This window comes from Elgaria multicarinata, chromosome 5, assembly GCF_023053635.1.
Source record: "Elgaria multicarinata webbii isolate HBS135686 ecotype San Diego chromosome 5, rElgMul1.1.pri, whole genome shotgun sequence".
Taxonomy (NCBI): Eukaryota; Metazoa; Chordata; class Lepidosauria; order Squamata; family Anguidae; genus Elgaria; species Elgaria multicarinata.
Genome location: NC_086175.1, coordinates 115985442 through 116005396, shown reverse-complemented (window position 1 = coordinate 116005396; position 19955 = coordinate 115985442). Strand labels below are relative to the sequence as shown.

General features: G+C 44.4%; 1 protein-coding gene across 1 annotated transcript in view; it reads right to left on the bottom strand.

Annotated features, from left to right (window-relative positions):
- The window catches only part of GUCY1A2 (guanylate cyclase 1 soluble subunit alpha 2), a 197292-nt gene that overhangs the window by 73903 nt on the left and 103434 nt on the right, over nucleotides 1-19955 (bottom strand). Inside the window, exon 6 of the mRNA XM_063127098.1 lies at nucleotides 4769-4912. Within this exon, the coding sequence (XP_062983168.1) occupies nucleotides 4769-4912 (144 nt within the window). The remainder of the gene's footprint in view (nucleotides 1-4768; nucleotides 4913-19955) is intronic.

Below are 19955 nucleotides of genomic sequence, written 5' to 3'. Positions count from 1 at the left end.
AGAGAGTCTGCCATTACAGTTTTCATCATTATGTCTCACCTTTCTGTGGGATGCATTCTAAACAACAAAAAGGCCACTTTGCCTATGCTTAGAGGCACTCTGCCCTTATATTTATTTTAACATGCTTTCTGTCCAAGGGGAAAGGCACCGTGCATATTGTGAACTGCCCAGAGAGCTCCGGCTATTGGGCGGTATAGAAATGTAATAAATAAATAAATAAATAAATATTCCTAGAGAGGCACTGTGGTCTTTAGGCAATTCCCTGCAAGAGAATGGTGTTCAGCATACGTTCAGAAGTATTCCGGCCATGTGGCCAGCACAATTGAAAACAAACGTTGGGAACCCAAGTTAACTGATCTGCTGTGGATCAGTAGTTTTGAACTCAGGGGTTCCACAACGAAAAGGTTGGTAGCAGCAGACAAGCTGTTTAAAAGACAGCTGGGTGCCATTACAGATCTCTCATGTAATGGGAGGAGGTAAGGCAGTGATTTATGATGCTCTCTCATTTCACATGTGACAGCTAGCCTCGGTGTTCTCTAACGCAGCCACACTCGTCTTCTGCAACAAGCCAGAATTCCGCAATTAGGATGCCTTGCAGACAAAACAATGTAGAATGGGCTGCCTTGAATATACGAAGTTGGAAAGCCATTTCTGCAGGTGTACTCCTATCACACTTTATTTATTTATTTATTTATTTATTACATTTTTATACCACCCAATAGCCGAAGCTCTCTGGGCAGTTCACTTTATTGCAACTTGGGATAGAAAATGTGAACATAAAATGGTGGTATTCTTCTAAAGCAGAGTTGGCACATTTGGGGCCTGTGGGCACATCTGGAAATTTGTGAAACTGTCATAAAATGGCTGCCATGGATGGGCCTGCCTAGTCACAAAGGAGAAATAACCTGCCCAGAGGCATTCATGGGAAATTGAGAGGTAGCAGTTTGAAACTCCCACTTCGCTTTGAAGCATTCCCAGCTGCCAGGAAAATAAATAAATAAATATATTTTAAAAATAAAAATGGGAAGAGCAGGGTGTCTTGGTGGGAACCAAGGAAGGTGTCTGGGGGCACACTGGTGTCCGTGGGTGCCTCACTGCCTACGCCTGCTCTGAACCCAGCATCCTTCTGATGTTTTGGAGTGCAATTTCCATAACCCCTGAACATTGACCATGCTGGCTGGAGTTGATGGAAGTTGTGGTCCAAAACACTTGGAGGGCATTGTGTTGTCTACCCCTGCTCTAAGAATCATAGAATCAAAGAATAGTAGAGTTCGAAGAGACCTAAAAGGCCATCAAGTCCAACCCCCTGCTCAATGCAGGAATCCATCTTAAAGCATCCAGCTGCCTCTTGAATGCCTCGAGTGTGGGAGAGCCCATGACCTCCGTAGGTCATTGGTTCCGTTGTTGTACTGCTCTAACAGTCAGGAAGTTTTTCCTGATGTCCAGCCGGTATGTGACTTCCTGTAACTTGAGCCCATTATTCCATGCCCTGCACTTTGGGGTGATCGAGGGCTCATCTACACCAAGCAGGATATTCCACTATGAAAGCAGTATATAAAAGGCAGGAGCCACACTACTGCTTTACTGTGACACTGAAGTGCACTGACAACTGTTGGGGTCCATGACACATACCATATACTGCTTTCATACCACTTTCATAGTGTTATATCCTGCTTGGTGTAGATGAGCCCCAAGAAGAGATCCTGGCCCTCTTCTGTGTGACAATCTTTTAAGTACTTGAAAAGTGCTATCATGTCTCCCCTCAGTCTTCTCTTCCCTAGACTAAACATGCCCAGTTCATAGAGCTTTGTTTCCATCAGCCTTTTCTAACACAGCACTCTCAGATGTGTTGGACTACACACCCCATCATCCCCAGCCAGGAACGTGAAGGTTGCTCTAAAGCATTTCCACACATTTGTCACTTTCAACAGAGAAAATGGAACTGATGGTATGAGAAGCCCTAATTTTGCAGTTCCTTGCATACGTACAACAGTTTAGCTCCTGGTTTTTAGCTTAAGGAAAAGAAAGGGAAAAGTAGGTCCCCCTTCACCCATCTCCCATTTTGAAATCCAACACATTAGGTACAACACGGCACATTCAGTAGTTGAACCTTAATTCTTTATCACTTGTTATGACCCCACAGGAATTACTGAAGAGTTACATCTCTGGAGAAGATTGCTCCATGAATGCCAAGATCACACAATTATGTCAGTTTTATTGAATGTAGTGTTAACGATATTTTTTTAAAAAGGGATGGTAGAAAACAATTTTATGGCATGTGTTGCAAGTTCATTAATGAATTTAAACTTTTAATGGTCTGTAGTTTATAGTATCTTATGGAACATCTTGATGGCCAGCGCCTGCTGTTAAATGAGGTGTTAATACTCAGCTTATTGAGAAAATCACAAAACATTGCAGTGATTAGCATTTGGGAATACTGTAATACATTAGGAAAATAGGATTAGAATCTTTTTCCAGCTCTTGATCTTCAGCTCAGCTAGTAATTGCCTCACCTCTCTTACACACACATAAAACACCTTCCACTACTACATAGTGAAGATGTTTATTTTTGTTTACTCTCAGGACCGCACATAGCCAGAGAAAGTTAAAAACAGAGATAGTTGTTAGAGGCAACTGGGAATGCTGACATCCAACATCAGCTCCTTTTAAATGTGGGGACATTGTTGTATGACGAAACCCTCAACGAGAAGCAAGTAAATCAAACCACATTTCATTTGTATTGGCATGGGGGCACGGTGTAGCATGGAGTTTGCTGGTAAGAGGGACAGCTACCCCCCAAAACTGATTTATCTTGGGAAAAGAGCATCTATGCCTTCAAACCATAACGTGATGTTCATGTAAACGGACCATCGATCAAGATGAGATCCTTTCACCAAAGATATGAAACGCTGAGCAGGAGACCTCCCGGTACGGTTGCATCTCCTATCATAGTGCTGCAGGATTGTTTTCCCCCAACACCACCCCTACGATGACATGTATCTTATTAAGGACGCAATCCTGTGCATGTGGAATGTAAAAAGTCCTACAACTCCCAGCATGTGGAATGAAAGAAGATCCTTGGTGAGCTGGAGCCAAGGGCCATCAAATCCTGTTTCCCACAGTAGCTGACCAGATACTTCCCAGTAGGGGTGGGCGAACTTGCCTGTGCTTGCCTTGGCGGGTGCTAGCCCCACCGTTGCCTGCTGGGCTGCAAGAGACTCTTCTGAGGCCCGGCTTGGTGAGTGCCTGGCCGCCGGCATGCCGGAATCGCACACTTCCGCTTCCTGCGTCAATGGCAGCTTCCATTGTTGCTGGAAGTGGAAGTGTGTGATTTCAGGGTTGACGGTCAAGCCTTGTCAGCACCCAGGAAGAGGGGCTGTGCTCGTGTCAGAAGAACTCAACTGGGTCCGGGGGACTGGATGTGGGGGGGGGGGGATCCCATCCAGGCACTCGCAGCATCCCTATTTCTCAGAAGTCCCCAAGCAAACCATAAAAGTAATAACCTTCCAGTGCTGCTGCCCCCCAGCAAATGGTATTGGGCAGCATACTGTTCCTGACCCTGAAAGCTCTATTTAGCTACCATGCCTAATACCATGTTACTCACCTCTGCTATGAAAGGATTGTAACTACAGCTGTACGCAGGTGGCCTCCCAAATTTCTCCACCATATTTGTGGGTAGAGAAATTGCAAGGGGGGGGGGGGACGGACAATTTCACTTAATTTCTCCAAGGGGAGGAGAAATTCTCCAACAATTTCTCACAGGTCAACATCACCATTGGCAAGAGTTGTGGAACAGCTTCTTCTCTCTCTCTTCCCCCCAAACATTTTTGGTTTCTTTGCACTGCCACTGCAAGTGCCAACAGCATCGACTATGTTGGCAGCCTGGCCCCATTTCGCATCCTCCACAATACCCCATATATCTAACATCACTTCAGGGCATCGAGGAGAGGGAATGCAGCCACCACAAAAAAAGAATGGTGAAGAAAATGTGGGGGGAAATCTGAAAAGTGTCCTTTTATTTCTAGAAGGTTGGAAAAGAAAAATCTCATGAATTTCCTGAAAGTTTTCTTTCCCCATAAAAGGGGCTTCCATTTCTCTGCCTCATTTTCAGGGCAGTTTATAATTTATTTTAAATGTGTGTTATTTGTGTTTTTCACTTTTAACTAATCAGTGGCCGTGTTCAGAAGCCACCTTAAATTGTGGCTTTAACCATGGTGAATAAGGGAAAAAATCCTTATTCCCTGTGGTTAAAGCTGTGGTTTAAGGTGTCTTCTGAACGGTGCCACTGAGAGGTGGCTGAGGGTACTGTCCACATTTTAATTTCTATTACGCATCTCACCATTGCTCTACAGTTTCCCAGGCTCCCTCCACTCCCTGATCTGAAAATACCTTATGGGAAGAATTAATTCACGATGTCTTCCCTGGGCAGGAAGTGCGGAAACCCAAAGAGGCTATAGGCTGTCAAAGAGATTATGTACAACGAAAGACAGGACACACACACTCCTCAGCCATCTCATAAGTAAGGTAAGCACAAGAACCCTGAACCAAACCCATGAGAATTTCTCCAAAATGTCTCCTCCTTTGAATTTATTTTCGAAAGTGATTTCTTTTCTATCAAATTGAAGGAGAACGGTCAGAATTTTTGTAGGAGAAATTTTTGGCACAGCAGGAATTGTAACTCTTAAGTTGCAACGTTTGCATTGTGATCAAACATATGCTGCATTCACGTTTCACTCGCTTGCGGGGAATGCAGAGCAAAGAAGGTTACCTTAATAGGTCTCCCATCGGGTGTTAACACCTCCTCTGACAGCTCCATCATCTTCAAGGCCATCAGGGCTATGGGCTTTGCGTGGTTGAGGTTCTGCCGGTGGAGCCCTGCTGCAACACAGTACGCATCGCCTATCGTCTCCACCTGCAGCAATCAGACAGATCAAATGCACAAGTATGATAATGAGCCAGGAACCGGTACCATTAAGTATTTGCAATCACCCAATGTTGCTAAAAAACATGTCAGCACAACATCAATAAGATCAGCTATTAGACAAGGGAGTGTAATTATCCCCCAAGTTTGCAAACACACACCATCAAATCCTGACAACTCGCTGCACAGTTGTTCGTCATTACCGAGTACAAAATCATTAAAGTCGAGGACAACTTATACTATCAAGGGGTTGTAACAGCATTATACCAAAAGGAATTGCACTTGTGCATTTTTGGGATCAGGGGGTTGTCTACTGGAAACACAGAACAGGTGGAGAACTAGTGCCACTGTAGTTTGCCCTGCTGTGGAACAAGAACTGTAGATAAATATCTATCCATGTTTTATAGCAGTAGCAGCCAGCCTGGGCCTAATCTACACCAAGTAGGATATTGCACTATGAAAGCGGTATATAAAAGGCAGGAGCCACACTACTAGGCAGACCATATGAAAAGGAGGACAGGGTTCCTGTATCTTTAACAGTTGCATAGAAAAGCAAATTTCAGCAGGAATTATTTGTATATATGGAGAACCTGGCAAAATTCCCTCTTCATCATCACAACAGTTAAAGCTGCAGGACTTATACTAGAGTGACCAGATTTAAAAGAGGGCAGGGCACCTGCAGCTTTAACTGTTGTGATGATGAAGAGGGAATTTCACCAGGTTCTCCATATATACAAATGACACCTGCTGAAATTCCCTTTTCAATACAACTGTTAAAGATACAGGAGCCCTGTCCTCCTTTTAATATGGTCACCCTACACACTACTGCTTTACAGTGGTATTGAAGTGCACTGGCAACTGTTGGGGCCCATTGATACAAACCATATACCATTTTCATACTGCTTTGATAGTGCTATATCCTGCTTGGTGTGGCTCCTGTCTTTTATATACCACTTTCATAGTGCTGTATCCTGCTTGGTGTAGATTAGGCCACAGTGTCCTCAAGATTCTATATACTACATCGTCACAATCCTTGACCATGCCTGGGGCTTCTATGTGTTGTAATTCAAAGCATCTGGATTGGATTAGGCTGCCTACCCCTGTTTTACAGAGATTTAAAGCAATCAATATTTATTTATTTATTTATTTATCTATTATGTTTCTATACTGCCTAATGGCCAAAACTCTCTGGGTGGTTCACAAAAATTAAAATCACAAAATACACCGCGATAGAATGTTTCCCCCCTCCCTCTCATAACACTAGAATTTGGGGGCTCCAATGAGCAGGAATCCCCAAATGCACTCACCATGGCGGCCACCCCTCCCTACTCTGGGGTGAGTCCCTTCCCGCCTCTCTGATGGGAGTGAATAAGCTGACAGCAATTTCATTTCTTTTCTTTCTTTCTTACATCTTTATACTTCCCAATAGCTGAGGCTCTCTGGGCAGTTCACAATGACACCCAGCTAGGCTTTAAGGTTTACAGTTGTTTGTATCATTAGAAAAAGTCTAAAAAAGAAATATATCTAGGGATCCAGGAAGCTTGGCAAGTCACTCAGAAGGAATATTTGGGAGGTGGGTTGGGACTAATTGCCTTATCTTTGCTAATCAGGAATACCAGACCAAAAATAAAAAAGGAGAGATACCAGCCTGAACGTGATTTGAGCTTTTCTTATTATTATTTGGTATTCAGTCCCTTACATGTCAGACTAGCAACATTAGAATTAAAGGTCTTAGTCCAGCCTGAAGACTGGCAGATCCATAAGACTGACATGGAGGAAAAAATCATGCAGATCCAGGGCTGGATATTCCTCTTTCACTTTTTAAAAATGGAGCTCCTAGCTCAGAACAACAGTTTAAACCCGTAGAGAAGTAAGCTGACCTTCTGAAATACTAACAGCTCTCTGTAACCCTTCCTTGCCCCAGGATAATGGGCACCACTTTTGGCCCGGTATTTCCCGCAGTCTTGAGCTGAGCCCAAGACCGCAAGCATGTGGCCCATGTAAGTGGTTTTTCCTGGCTCCGAACAAGATTACTCATGAGGAGCCAGAGGCCGCGCACAGGGAGCTGTGCCCATTGGGGGCAGGGTGGGGGATCGGGGGTAGGTAAGTTTTTTTAAAAAAGAGTGTTTGTGCGCATCCGGCCCTTGAAAAAGAAATATATATATGGCAGGCGTGACGGCTCTCCTTGCCTGACGTCTAGCCTACAGCAAGATCCTGAGATAGTTGCATCGCAGGATCTCCCCTCCTCTCGCCCGGATTTTCGTTTAGGTCTAGCAAAGGCCTGTTAAGCAAATGCTCAATGCCTGTAACTGGTAGGTTCCGTTTGCATTCCATGGATTGTTGGGTGCCCTTGGTCCCACTGTCTGCTCATTGACAGAATCAGATCTTTTTCCAATTTTCCAAATTTGCATTGGTGAAAATGAGCAAATCCCCATCCAAAATGTGCATTTCCATGCTTTAGCCTATGGGGAAAATGTGCATTTTTGGCTGCTGGTTTTTTTAATGTATTTTTCTACAACTGCATTGCATGAAATCCCAGAAAGAAAAAAAACTGGACCACAGGTCCACGGGATCTGTTCAACTCAGGAAAGGGAAATCCACTGTGAAATCCATGGGTTCCATTTATAGAAATCCAAAATTATCTAGATCTGCTGAGGATTCCTCCGACAGCCCCAGCCCCAATCCATTGCATTTTTACTCCATAGCAAGTCCCATTGAATACAGTAGAGCTTACTCCTATTTAAGTGTGCATGGGACCACACCGTGTTAGAAGAGTATGGTGAAGGGTCCAGGTTTATAGACAGGAATAGAAGATGGTGCTTTAAAAATAATTGGGGTTTGTAATTACACACTCAAAATACATGCCCGTGTTTTTCCAAAGACTCTTCCACTGCCAGAGAATCTTATTTAGCACAGGCAACCAGGTGAGTGGCAAATTACAAGCCACCAATTAATTCTAAAGCATCATCCTTTGTTACCCTAAATATACAGTGTCTAGGAGGATGGATAAGAGAGTCTATTCTAGACATTTTAGACTGAATGAAGGATATACTACTTATGGTTTTATGCTGATGCTTTAAAAAAGAAAGAAAAAAAAGAACAGAAACCTCTAGCATGATTTACCGATATTCTTATTACCAGAGGTGGTGGAGAAGTCTTGAGTGAAGTAGCAGTATTTCAAATTGGTGCTTCTTCTCTTTTTTTTTTTTGCTTCAAAATACTGGCTCGTAATAAGATCAAAATGTAAACACAGGGGGTCATATGTACGGCTTGTTTGACGTACACCTTTCATGGCTAAAACCAGACAAGCCCGATACACTGAAAAGAGCAACTGCAGAGGGAATATGTTGCTATTGCAGCCTGGCTTCTCCCAGCAGGCTCTCTGTAAAAGCTTAATAGACAATTTGGATTAAAACGGTTGCAGCTGAGCACTCGTCAGTATTTTTAGTTTTATTTTTTTACAATGAACAAGCGCTCTGTTAAATTACAGCTATGTCAAAAGACAAGCAACAAACTTCAGTGCTTAAATGTGAAAGAGAAATCATATTGGGGTGGGGGTGGGGGGAAACACTCTTGACAATTCAATCTCTTAACTTCTTCTGAGCCAAAGACAAAAATGGGGGTCAGCAATCTTAGAATGCTACAGAACTTTCTTTCTTTCTTTCTTTCTTTCTTTCGTGTCTATACCACCCATTAGCTGAAGCTCTCTGATAGGTTTACAAGACAAAGTGTAAAAACATAAAATACAGTAACCTAATAAAATGTAATATAAAAGAATAAGTTTATTTAAAACCAGAATAAAACCAAAGAAATAACCAAAATAAAACCCAGCAGCAATGCAAAGATGTAAGAACACATTAACACATTTTTAAAAAACCGAACGACTAAAAAACCTCAGAAAATTAAAAGGTCTTCAGCTGGCAATGTAGGCCCGAGGTGAGTCTCTCTGGGGGAGCTCATTCCACAACTGAGGGGCCACCATAGAAAAGGCCCTCTTCTTAATAATCATCTGCCTTTGATTTCAAATCAAGCTAGATTTTAGTTTCATTTAGAATTCACAAATCAACAAATATCCAAATTTAAAGTGACAGATTTGAAATGTAATTTTTAGATTTGAAAAATATAAGAGTAGCTCTGCTACGCTTCTTGGAAATTGCCTAATACGATCGCCATTTATTATTCCCTAAAGGTGATATACGTATTCAGTTAAATCTTACATTATGCATTATTAACAATGTATTGTTATATTAATATAGTACCATTAATGTATAGAGGAAGATGACTTCAAAAAGTATGCTGGTCCATTAAAATTTTCAAAAAACACAATAGGGCAATTCCATGATTAGGGGAAGGCTACCAATGGCTACAAGTCCTTATGACTATGCACTACCTCAAGTATCAGAGATGGTAAGCTTATATACACCAGTTGCTGGGGAACATGGGTGGTAGGGTGCTATTGCACCTGTGTCCTGCTTGTCGGTTCCTGGTCAACAGCTGGTTGGCCACTGTGTTGGCCATCTAGTGTGCTAAATGGACCCTTGGTCTGATCCAGCATGGCTCTTCTAATATTCTTATAGTTTGTGCCTCTCTTGTGGCATTTTGGTTGGTCCTAATACTGGTATAAGCAAAAAAAAGACAGCTTGCTGTCTAGGAACTTTTATGCTGTATCAGATCAAAGGCCTATTTAGTACAACATTCTGTTCCCAAAGTGACCAAGCCCACGGGAAACCCACAAGCCAGACATGAACACAATAGCATTCTTCCACTCATATCGCTAGCAATTAGAATTCAGAGGCATACTGCATCTGATACTGGAAGCAATATATAACTATCATACTAATAACCACCAAAAACCTTTCCCTCAATGAATCTGTCTAATCCCCTTTTAGGACTGTCCTAGCCGGTGGGCGTCTTGGGGAACAAATCACATAATTTGCCTGCACTGCATAGTCAATCTCCACATAGGATTGATCTGTAAAACATGTTATTTACCAAGCTAGAGTTGCCCAAACTTTTAACACCTGGCACGCTTTTTGTGTTGGTTATAGTTGGCAGCAATCTCACCCCTCACCCAACCATTGCTACCGCTGTGGGTGACATATAAAATCAAGACCTGTTTTCAGATATTGAAAGTTACACTTTTACCAGCAAGGCTGAGGTGGGCAGACACTGGCTGACATACATCTCAATGAGTGTCTGCAGACAAACACTGGAATCCTAGGCTTGTTTACTTGGAAGTATGTTATCTATCTATTGGCCTGTCTATCCATCTATGAAACTTATATCACACTTTTCTCCCACCAAGTGGAATTAAAGCAGCTCACATCTTAAAAAAAAAAAAAAAGATCAGCAAAGTAACAAAAGGTTTACAATATCGTATAAAATAAATATTGAAAAACAATATTAACAGCCAACATAGGAGATCCATATGGGAATAGCACTCCGGAGGTTCTTTTTAAGTCTCACCACTGTCACAGATCCAAACCAGGAGCCTTTGGAGACTGAGTCCAGGACAGTGACTCTGACAAGGCACGAGAACCAGTCCCTGGTCCTTCTGAATTGAGGCTAACTGCCTCTGATCTCATATCCTATCTATATGACCCTCAGTAGGTGCCACTGCATCCTCATTTCAAAGAGTGGACCATGGACTTCTCTAGTGAACAGGGGAACCCTGAAGAGCAGTCCCTCCAACCTTTACTCCCCAGGACAAGTTGAGAAAAAGAAAAGAAAGAGGAAGGGAGGGAGGGGCTGCTGGCCCTTTAACAGCCAGATACAGTTCTTGAGGGAGGTGGAACTTCCAGAAAGATTCTCTTGGCCTGATTAAATCCCTGCCATGTTACTCCTAGTCAATGCTGAGGTACAGTGTCAGTATTCTAGCTGCAGAACTGCTCTCCATGGTCCTGATATCAGTCCTGGGCTGCTAACCTGTGATGCTGGCCATGTTACTAAAACTGCTCCTGTTCCAGTTGCCTGTCCAGTGCCATGCCTCCTCGCCTGAGTTGGTGCCCAGGTAAGATGGAGGAATCCCAGTTGGTGCTATAGTTCCAGGCAAGGGACAGGTAAACGGACTTGATAGGATACAGAAGAAATGAAGTCATGGGGTATCTGTGGCCCTCTGCCCTGACTGAGTTGGGATAATCAGTTTCATTCAATAGCGTCTGGAGTTCCAGTGTGGTGTAGTGGCTAAAGTGTTGGACTGGGAGTAGGGAGGCATTCACTAGAGGCATTCAAGAGGCAGCTGGACAACCATCTGTCAGGGATGCTTTAGGGTGGATTCCTGCATTGAGCAGGGGGTTGGACTCGATGGCCTTGTAGGCCCCTTCCAACTCTGCTATTCTATGATTCTATGATTCTATGAGATCTGGGTTCTAGTCCCCACTCCGCCATGGAGACCCACTGGGTGACTTTGGCCTAGTCACAGACTCTCAGCACAACCTCACAGGGTTGTTGTTGTGAGGATAAAATGGAGAGGAGGTGAATTATATACACCGCCTTGGGTTCCTTGGAAGAAAAAAGGTGGGATATAAATGCAATAAATGCAAATGCAATGAAAAGAGTTCATTTCATTAATTGCATTTGTATACAGCCCAATAGCCAAAGCTCTCCAGGTGGTTTTCAAAGATTAAAAATCTCAAAAACACAATATTGTACATAATATAAAAACCATTTACATATGAACATATAAACCAACAATACACACACACACTTAACAATTTTAACAATCAACAATAAGAAATTCAGGACCATAATTAAAACCTTATCCTATGCTGCCAAATGCTTGAGTGTAGAGAAGACTCTTAATCTGACATTGAAAAGATAACAATGTTGGCATCTGGGGGAAGGCGCTAGATGATGAGTGTAGTATATGGGTAGGTCCTTGCCAGCTGCTTGACCACCTTGTCCAGGAAGCGGATATTGGCAATTAGTCTATAGCTGTTCAGATCAGTTTGGGCTTCTTTAAGAGTGACCCAATTATCACCTCCTTTAAAGAGGCCAGTACTAACCACCCCTCTCAAGGAAGAATTTTCCTCCTGGGACCCATCATGACAACTCCTCCACTACAGATGTAAAAAGCCGTGAAGGCACACCGGTGGTTGACTAGACTTGACCAAGCACCTTGTCTGCATTCTCGGGCCTCAACAACCTCAAATCATCCAAGAAAACTAGACCAATCAGTGCTTTGGACACCTCTACTGATGAGACTGCATAACATGACTGATGTGAAGGACTTTATTTTTGAAGTTACGCAAACTTGTCAAAGTGTGCTACCAAAGGTTCCACCATCTCTTTCCTTGTCCCAGTCTACAGCAGGCCACAAAACACTTGGGGGGGGAACTCTTCTAGATGACACTGAGAAGATGACATGGTGGTAGAGAAGGACTCCCTCTTTGCCACCATTACCGACACAGAATCAGCTTGATCATGAGCTCTAACCTGTGTTAATCTGGACTAGGCACAACTCTTCCTTTACTTGTGTTCTAGGTGCCACCCTCTAGTGATCTCTGCCTATAAGCAGCTAATGAAGTACGGGGAAAGTGGCAACATTTATGGGGACATTTCCCCACCAGCTCCATATTTACCCCTTCCAAATCACCTTAAAGCAGCCTTCCGAAATATGGTGCTCTCCCAGATGTGTTGGGTTGCAACTTCCATCCTTATGAACATAAGAAGTGCCTTGCTGGATCAGACCAAGGGTCCATCTAGCCCAGCCCTCTGTTCACACAGTGGCCAACCAGCCATCAGCCAGGGATGAACAAGCAAGACATGGTACAACAGCACCTCTCACTCATGTTCCCCAGCAACCGGTGCACACAGGCTTCTTGCCTCAAATACTGGAGATAGCACACAAGCATCAGGGCTAGTAGCCATTGACAGCCTTTGCCTCCAGGAACTTATCCAACCCCATTTTAAAGCCATCCAGCTTGGTGGCCATCACCACGTCCAGTGGTTGTGAGTTCCATAACTTAACACACACTGTATAAAGAAGTACTTCCTTTTATTTGTCCTGGATCTCCCACCAATCAGTTTCATGGGATGACCCCGGGTTTGAGTATTTTGAGAGAGGGAGAAAAATGTCTCCCTGTCCACATTCTCCATACCATGCATAATTTTGTACACCTCTATTAGTCTCCTTTTTTCCAAGCTAAACAATCCCAATCGATGTAACCTTCCCTCGTACGGGAGCTGCTCCAGCCCCTTAATCATTTTAGTTGTTCTTTTCTGCACTTTTTCCAGCTCTATAATATCCTTTTTTAGATGCAGTGACTAGAACTGTACCCAGCCAGCATGGTCAATGGCAGATACCAGATTGCGGAAGGCTGCATTGCGGAAAGCAGCCTTAAAGTACTCCCCACTTTTCCTCTGTCCATTTCCCACTCCTCTGTTATATGCCTCCCACAGGTCACATTGAGCCTCTACTCTGATTCACAATCAAATCTTTTGGGGGAGCCAATTAAAACAGTAGCATGCAGTATTTGCAAAAATTCTAAAGAAAGGAATAAACATCACAGCTGCACCATTAGCAGTTATTTCAGCCAGAAATATCACCCATGGTTTATCAGTTATTCACAAGCACAAATATTGATTTTTCCACCCCCATCCCCATTTGTTTCTAAGTTGCTTGCTGCGGCTGTGCGCAGCTCTTTAATGCGCACTGACTTACAATCCGTGGAACCATCTCTCCCACATGCAGTTGCTCAAAGGTCAGCCTTAACGTAATGTGGGGCCCCCTCTGCACCGTGCATCATATACCGCTAAGCTACTTTTCCTCGATTATCACATAATCACCCTTAGAAGAGGCCTTGGCGAGTGCCTTCATAGGGATATGATGAGAATCGTCTCCACGGATTAGATGGGGCTACATTATGTTACAAAGATCTTGACAAGTTCCACCAAGCGCGCATCGTTTTGATTCCACTTCACTAAACATTGATTAAAGCAGAGTAGTAGGGAGGGAAGCATTCATGCTAGCTAACTCTGAGCTGATTCAGTGTGTCTTATACTTTGATCAGCTCCTGCTAACATAAGAGAGCAAGCCGATGGCCTAGGGGTACCATAAGATGCTGCGGATCTCCTCCTCCACGCCCATACACAGAGCTATGCAGAAGAGTGTGGAACTATCCCTCCCTCACCTCCTAGCCGCTGCAGAAAGCTTTTCGTAGTTGGTTGCAATTGAGACTTCGTGACAGAACTGGAGAGGGAGAAAAGGGTGTGTCCTGGTGGACAGAGAGGGGAGAGGAGAAGCCGGCATATAAAGAACTCTATGGCCTCTCCAGTCCCCTTCCAATCCACCCGAGATGTTGTACCTGGTCCTCTTCCTCTCCATTTTATCCTCACAACAACCCGGTGAGATAGGTTAGGCCGAGAGTCAGTGACTGGACCAAAGCAACCCGGTGAGCCTCATGGCAGCCAAGACCTGTAGTGTGGCCACCTCCATCCCATGACTGGATTGTTAAAAGACTATAAAATACTCTCAGGCTGGGGAGATGGAGGTTCTATCGGGGACTCATCCTCTGAGCCGGAGGACCATGGTGGGGCTGTGTCCTCCGGCTGGGACAGCCCTGAATAAGGCACTGACTGCCCTACTGCCAAGGAAGTAGCCTGTGCCTTAAGAATATAAGAACATAAGAGGAGCCCTGCTGGATCAGCCCAAGGCCCTGTCTAGTCCGCCATTCTGTTCACACAGTGGCCAACCAGCTGTTGACCAGGAACCCACAAGCAAGACACGAGTGCAACAGCACCCTCCCACCCATGTCCCCCAGCAACACAGGCTTACTGCCTCTGGTACTGTCTTGTTCTCATCCAAGTCCTCCGGTGTACACTGGACTGGGGTCATGACAGGCTAGAGGCCGTGCAATGTTGACCCACTCCCCACCCTGTTATCCCGCCATGTAGAGCAGCGGTTCTCAACCTGTGGGTCGGGACCCCTTTGGGGGTCGAACGACCCTTTCACAGGGGTCGCCTAAGACCATCAGAAAACACATATTTCCGATGGTCTTAGGAAACTGTATTCACTGAACTATGTCATGTATCATCTTTTGTATTATTAAAGCTATTGTTATGTATTATTTTCATTAGCAAACCATCCCATGACAATGGATCGTGTAGAGAAGAACGAAAATAATTTTATGGTTGGGGGTCACCACAACATGAGGAACTGTATTAAAGGGTCGCAGCATTAGGAAGGTTGAGAACCACTGATGTAGAGGCTTAAAGCCTGAATAGGCCTCGTTCCTCTCAATTATCTTGCAGCTTCCTTTTCTTAACTTATTCTTTGCTCCTCTAGCATTCCAGTAACTGTGGCATTACTCTATTCATCGCTTATCTTCCAATTCCAGCAGGACAAACATGCTAAAACGTTCACCTTGCAGGGATTAATGATGGGGGGAGGGAACAGCCCTACTTCTCTGATCTGCTAAAGAGATACCTCAGGAATGACATTAAAATGGTAGCAACATTTAGCAGGTGGCAGTAGAGGAACATTTTGGGGCTGAAAATGAAGGAAGAAAAGAAAAGAAGAGTGAATGAACCTCTGCAGGAAAAGTTCTACACGTTGTGATCTTGTATCTTAAGATAACCTTGCTGCCTGATGGCTTTATAGACGTGGCCATTGTTTGATGCCGCTACACCATGGCTTCCCTGCCAATCACACTGTGGGATGCTCTCTGCCACAATGTCAGAATTTTCTCTAGCCTTTGTGGGAGACTGCCAATAAAATTGCCCCCACCGTTCCCTCTGTGGTATTCGTTTCATTTATTTTTCCCCCCCATCTAAAAGCAAGTAAAAGGGGCTGATAGAACGGCAAAGTGACTGGGAAGACACAGGGCTTAGGCTCGCTTTGTATTTGTTCAGCAATCAATCTCCCCTTGGGAAATTAATCGTTTAGCCTAGAGTACTTACAGTCTACCTTTGTCCACCCACAGTGGAGTAAGAGGTAAGGCTACACCTAGAAAGGATTTCACCAAGCAAAGATTAATTTGCCCCAGAGATTCCAAAACAGAAGAGGAGCTGAAATGTGCCCCAGAAAGTGAAGTCACTAAAGATGGACGCAACAACCAGCCAATGCCTGTTGGAGTGGGAAGGGTCATACTGCTGCTTTTAAAAAAAGAAGAAAAAGGCACCCACAATGTCCCTGCTTCCTCCCGGGACATTGTGTGCCTTGTGTACATCCTGGGGAAGGCTCTCACAATCAGGATATCAGGAAAGCCTCCCTCCCGGAACACCTGGAGGTGTAGAAAGGGCCTGGGTGAGGCCACACAATAACTATGCTGAAGAACTGCTCACAGGCACAGAAGAATTCCAGAAACACCCCTGTTGTCCAGAAAGCATGGACTCTTCCCCGACTGACCGGGCAAAGACGAAGTGGGAGGCTGGGTTGGGCAACAACATTAACTTGAACTATTTCACGAGTGCAGGGAAGATGCTGGATAATTGTATTGGGAACTGACTGATAAATATATTGGCATGTTTCTGTATAAGAGTGAAGCATCATCATCATCATCATTATTATTATTATTATTATTATTATTATTATTATTATTATTATTATTATTTGTATCCTGCCTTTTGCCCAATACTGCATGCCTCTGGGTGGGTGGGGGACCACCCTGGGAAACACTAGTTCATCCCCTCTAAATGATCTCAAATAATAGGGGAGGGTGGGGAGAAGGGAGGCAAGTAAGAGTCAAAGGTAACAAGAAACAGAGGGGAATGAATACCACTGCATGTACTAACACTTAGGCCAAATGTACACCAAGCAGGATATTGCACTATGAAAGCGGTATGCAAGCAGCATATGGTATGCGTCAATGGGCCCTGCGACGGCATCAACCTTATACAGAAGGACTTGCCTAGCACACCCTTCTCAAGCCAAGCACTACCTCTTGAAAACCCTGAGGAAAGGGTAAAAACAACACAACCTCTCCCCTATATGTGAGGGAACAAGGTAATGGGTTTTGGCAAATAGGTTCTATTACTGATGTACTGAACAGCAGGTGTATTTTTAGATGTTTTTACACTTTGTAATAGAGCAGGTAATTTATCCGAGCTGACGCGTGGTTTGCGGTAAAACACAAAGTAAAGTTTATTGAAATTTAACAAATCTGCATATTCTTATATTCAAAACAACAATCTCAAGTCCCTTAAAATTCTGTCTCTTCTCACTCCAAACACTCTCACGAAGCACAAGCTAGACTAAAACCCCAGACTTCAAACCAAACAAACTTAACTAACTCACAATCTCCTCAGCCAACCTATTTATACGCCTCCCTCCCCCCCCCCGTCTCTCACAGCATCATCAGCCACACCCACTCAGTCAAACATTCCGCACTCACTAGACATACAAATCCAGACATACCTAAGGGACAGAAAGGTGGATATCGCCACAGGCCCCAACAGTTGTCAGTGCACTTCAATACCGCTATAAAGCAGTAGTGTGACTCCTGCCTTTTATATACCGCTTTCATAGTGGAATATCCTGTTTGGTATAGATTAGGGCTTGTTTCATTTAAGGGAGAGAATTTAGGAGTTAAGCTATAGAGGTAGGTAGAGGTAGTCTAGGCACAAAAGCAGCAGCTGGTAGTTGATTCAGCAAAGATTCAGAAAGTAATGGGAGGAGCATTGGGTTGCTTTGCACACTTGACTCTCTCTCTCTGGCAGGGCACCAGAGCCGGACTGCACAAATTCCTCCCACTGTGCATAGATGAAATGTGAGAAACTGGTGCACAGAGACACACAAGTTGTGCAACCCTGCCGTTCAGCAAAAGGAGAGATTGTGCCATTTGGGCAAACACATACAGATGCACATGTTGGGGGTGAGCAGGTGTGCTAGTGATGCATACCCAGGCTCCTACCTGCTGCACCACCAATGCTCTGTGCCAATGCTCCAAGCTCAATAGCCTGAGCTTTATCTCCGAGCCATTTACTGACCTGAGTGTCCCTCTACATGGTGGAGAGGCTGCATGCCTTCCAGCCACTATATGTATAATGTATCTGGGGGTGGCTCAACAACACCAACTAGGCTGCAATACTAGCTCAGCTGCCTGGCTGCGTACTGAAGCCGCTGACCCAAAGCGCCAGTCCCTGTCCTATAAAGCTCTGGACCCAGAACTTGCTTCTCAGTGAGAGCCACTTGGCTCACTAAAGAGACAGTGTCTGGCTAAGTGCCTGCTCCCTTTTGAAATCTGACCCCCTGTTTGTCTAAACTGGACCATGCTACCTGCTTCTGGCTCCTTTGATGACTACCTACAAAATTTGGTCAGTGCTGGTCCAGCACAGTGTGATTCGCATCTAGCCCTTTAGACTTATAGCCAGCTCTCCCTGTGGACCCCAAAATCATAAACCATTTGGGGCTGAGCCCCAACAAGTGCATATGGCCTGCATCCCCCCAATTACATCACAGATGGGGTAGAGGGTGAGCATGCAATCCGAATCGCATCACGCCATACAAAGAGGATCCCTCAGGACAGTAAAGGCATGAACTGGCTCATAGATTGACTGAGCCAGGGATGGGGAACCTCAAGCCTGGGTTCCCAATCTGACTCTCCGGGTTCCCCAGAAGTTTGGTTACTTCCCAGCTTTTTTGAAGCTGTTCTCCATCCTAACAATGCCTTATGGCTTTACTTAAGGCTCAGTCCTGTGCATGTTTAGACAGAAAAAGTCCTACAACTCCCAGCATTCTCCAGCCAGCAATTAAATCCCTCTTGATTGTGGGTATCCCATGGGCAGCTGGTTGGGCACTGTGTGAACAGAATGCTGGACTAGATGGGAATTGTAGTACTTTTTTCTGTCTAAACATGCATAGGTTTGTACCCTTAGTTACATAGAAATATCCTTTGGCTTAGTTACTGGCAGTAAGAGCTTTAAGCTAAATTATGCTGGTATTTGGGGTATTTCTTTGCATTTTTGGCTCTGACCCCGCCCCCCAGTTTTTCTGATACTGAATTCAGCCCTCAGGCTGAAAGAGGTCCATCCCCTCCCCCCAGCTGCCCAGCCTAGGGAGACCATATGGAAAGTAGGACAGGGCTCCTGTATCTTTAACAGTTGTTTAGAAAAGAGAATTTCAGCAGGTGCCCTCTTGACCAGATACAGTTAAAGCTCTTTTGTATCTGGTCAAGGGGGCAGGGCTAGTGCAGCTTTCACTGTTATGATGAAGAGGGAATTTCACCAGGTGCTACGTGCATGCAAATTCCCTTTTCTCTACAACTGTTAAAGATACAGGAGCCCTGTCCTCCTTTCCATATGGTCACTCTAGCCTAGCGATGTTTGCCGTCTTTCTTGATAAATGCGAACTTTTTTCTCCTTTATCCAGCTTTAAACCCATCTCCTCCCATTTTATCCTCAACGGGAGCGTAACTCAAAATGCTTTGCCATTGTAGCCAGATGTTTGCCTCATCATTGTCTGTAGTAATTTATTCACATTTACATGTCACCCTCTTTTGCAAGATACTGCTCAATTACAGGTTTTTTAAAGTCAATTAGTACTAAACCCAAAATATACATTTACCACTAAAAATGTGTATCCCCGGTTGCTAAGGGCCAAACTCAACAATACGCTGGAGAGGCATGAACAGTCTCCAACGCCCCCCTCGCCAAGCAGCGTCAGGAAGCTGCCAGTATTAGTGGAAGAGTAGTTGAATGAGGGACAGCTACTACCAGCACAATCCTCTGCACGTCCATTCAGAAGTAAGTACCATTGAGTTCAATGGGACTTAATCCTAGGTCAAGGGGCATAGGGTTGCAGCCATAACCCTTTCTGCTCCTGTCCTGTGCCTGTTCAACGCTGCTCTCTCCCTTTTGTTTTTCTCCCCATAAGGGATGGTTTGAGGCACAAAATGTTAGGGCTGGAAAGGGTTAAGCAATCTCTGCCCCTGGATTTTTTTTTCATTCCTTCATGGGTAGGGTGACCATATGGAAAGGAGGACAGGGTTCCTGTATCTTTAACAGTTGCCTAGAAAAGGGAATATCAGCAAGTGTCGTTTTTATGCATGCAGCACCTGGTGGAGTTCCCTCTTCACTGCAACAGTTAAAGCTGCAG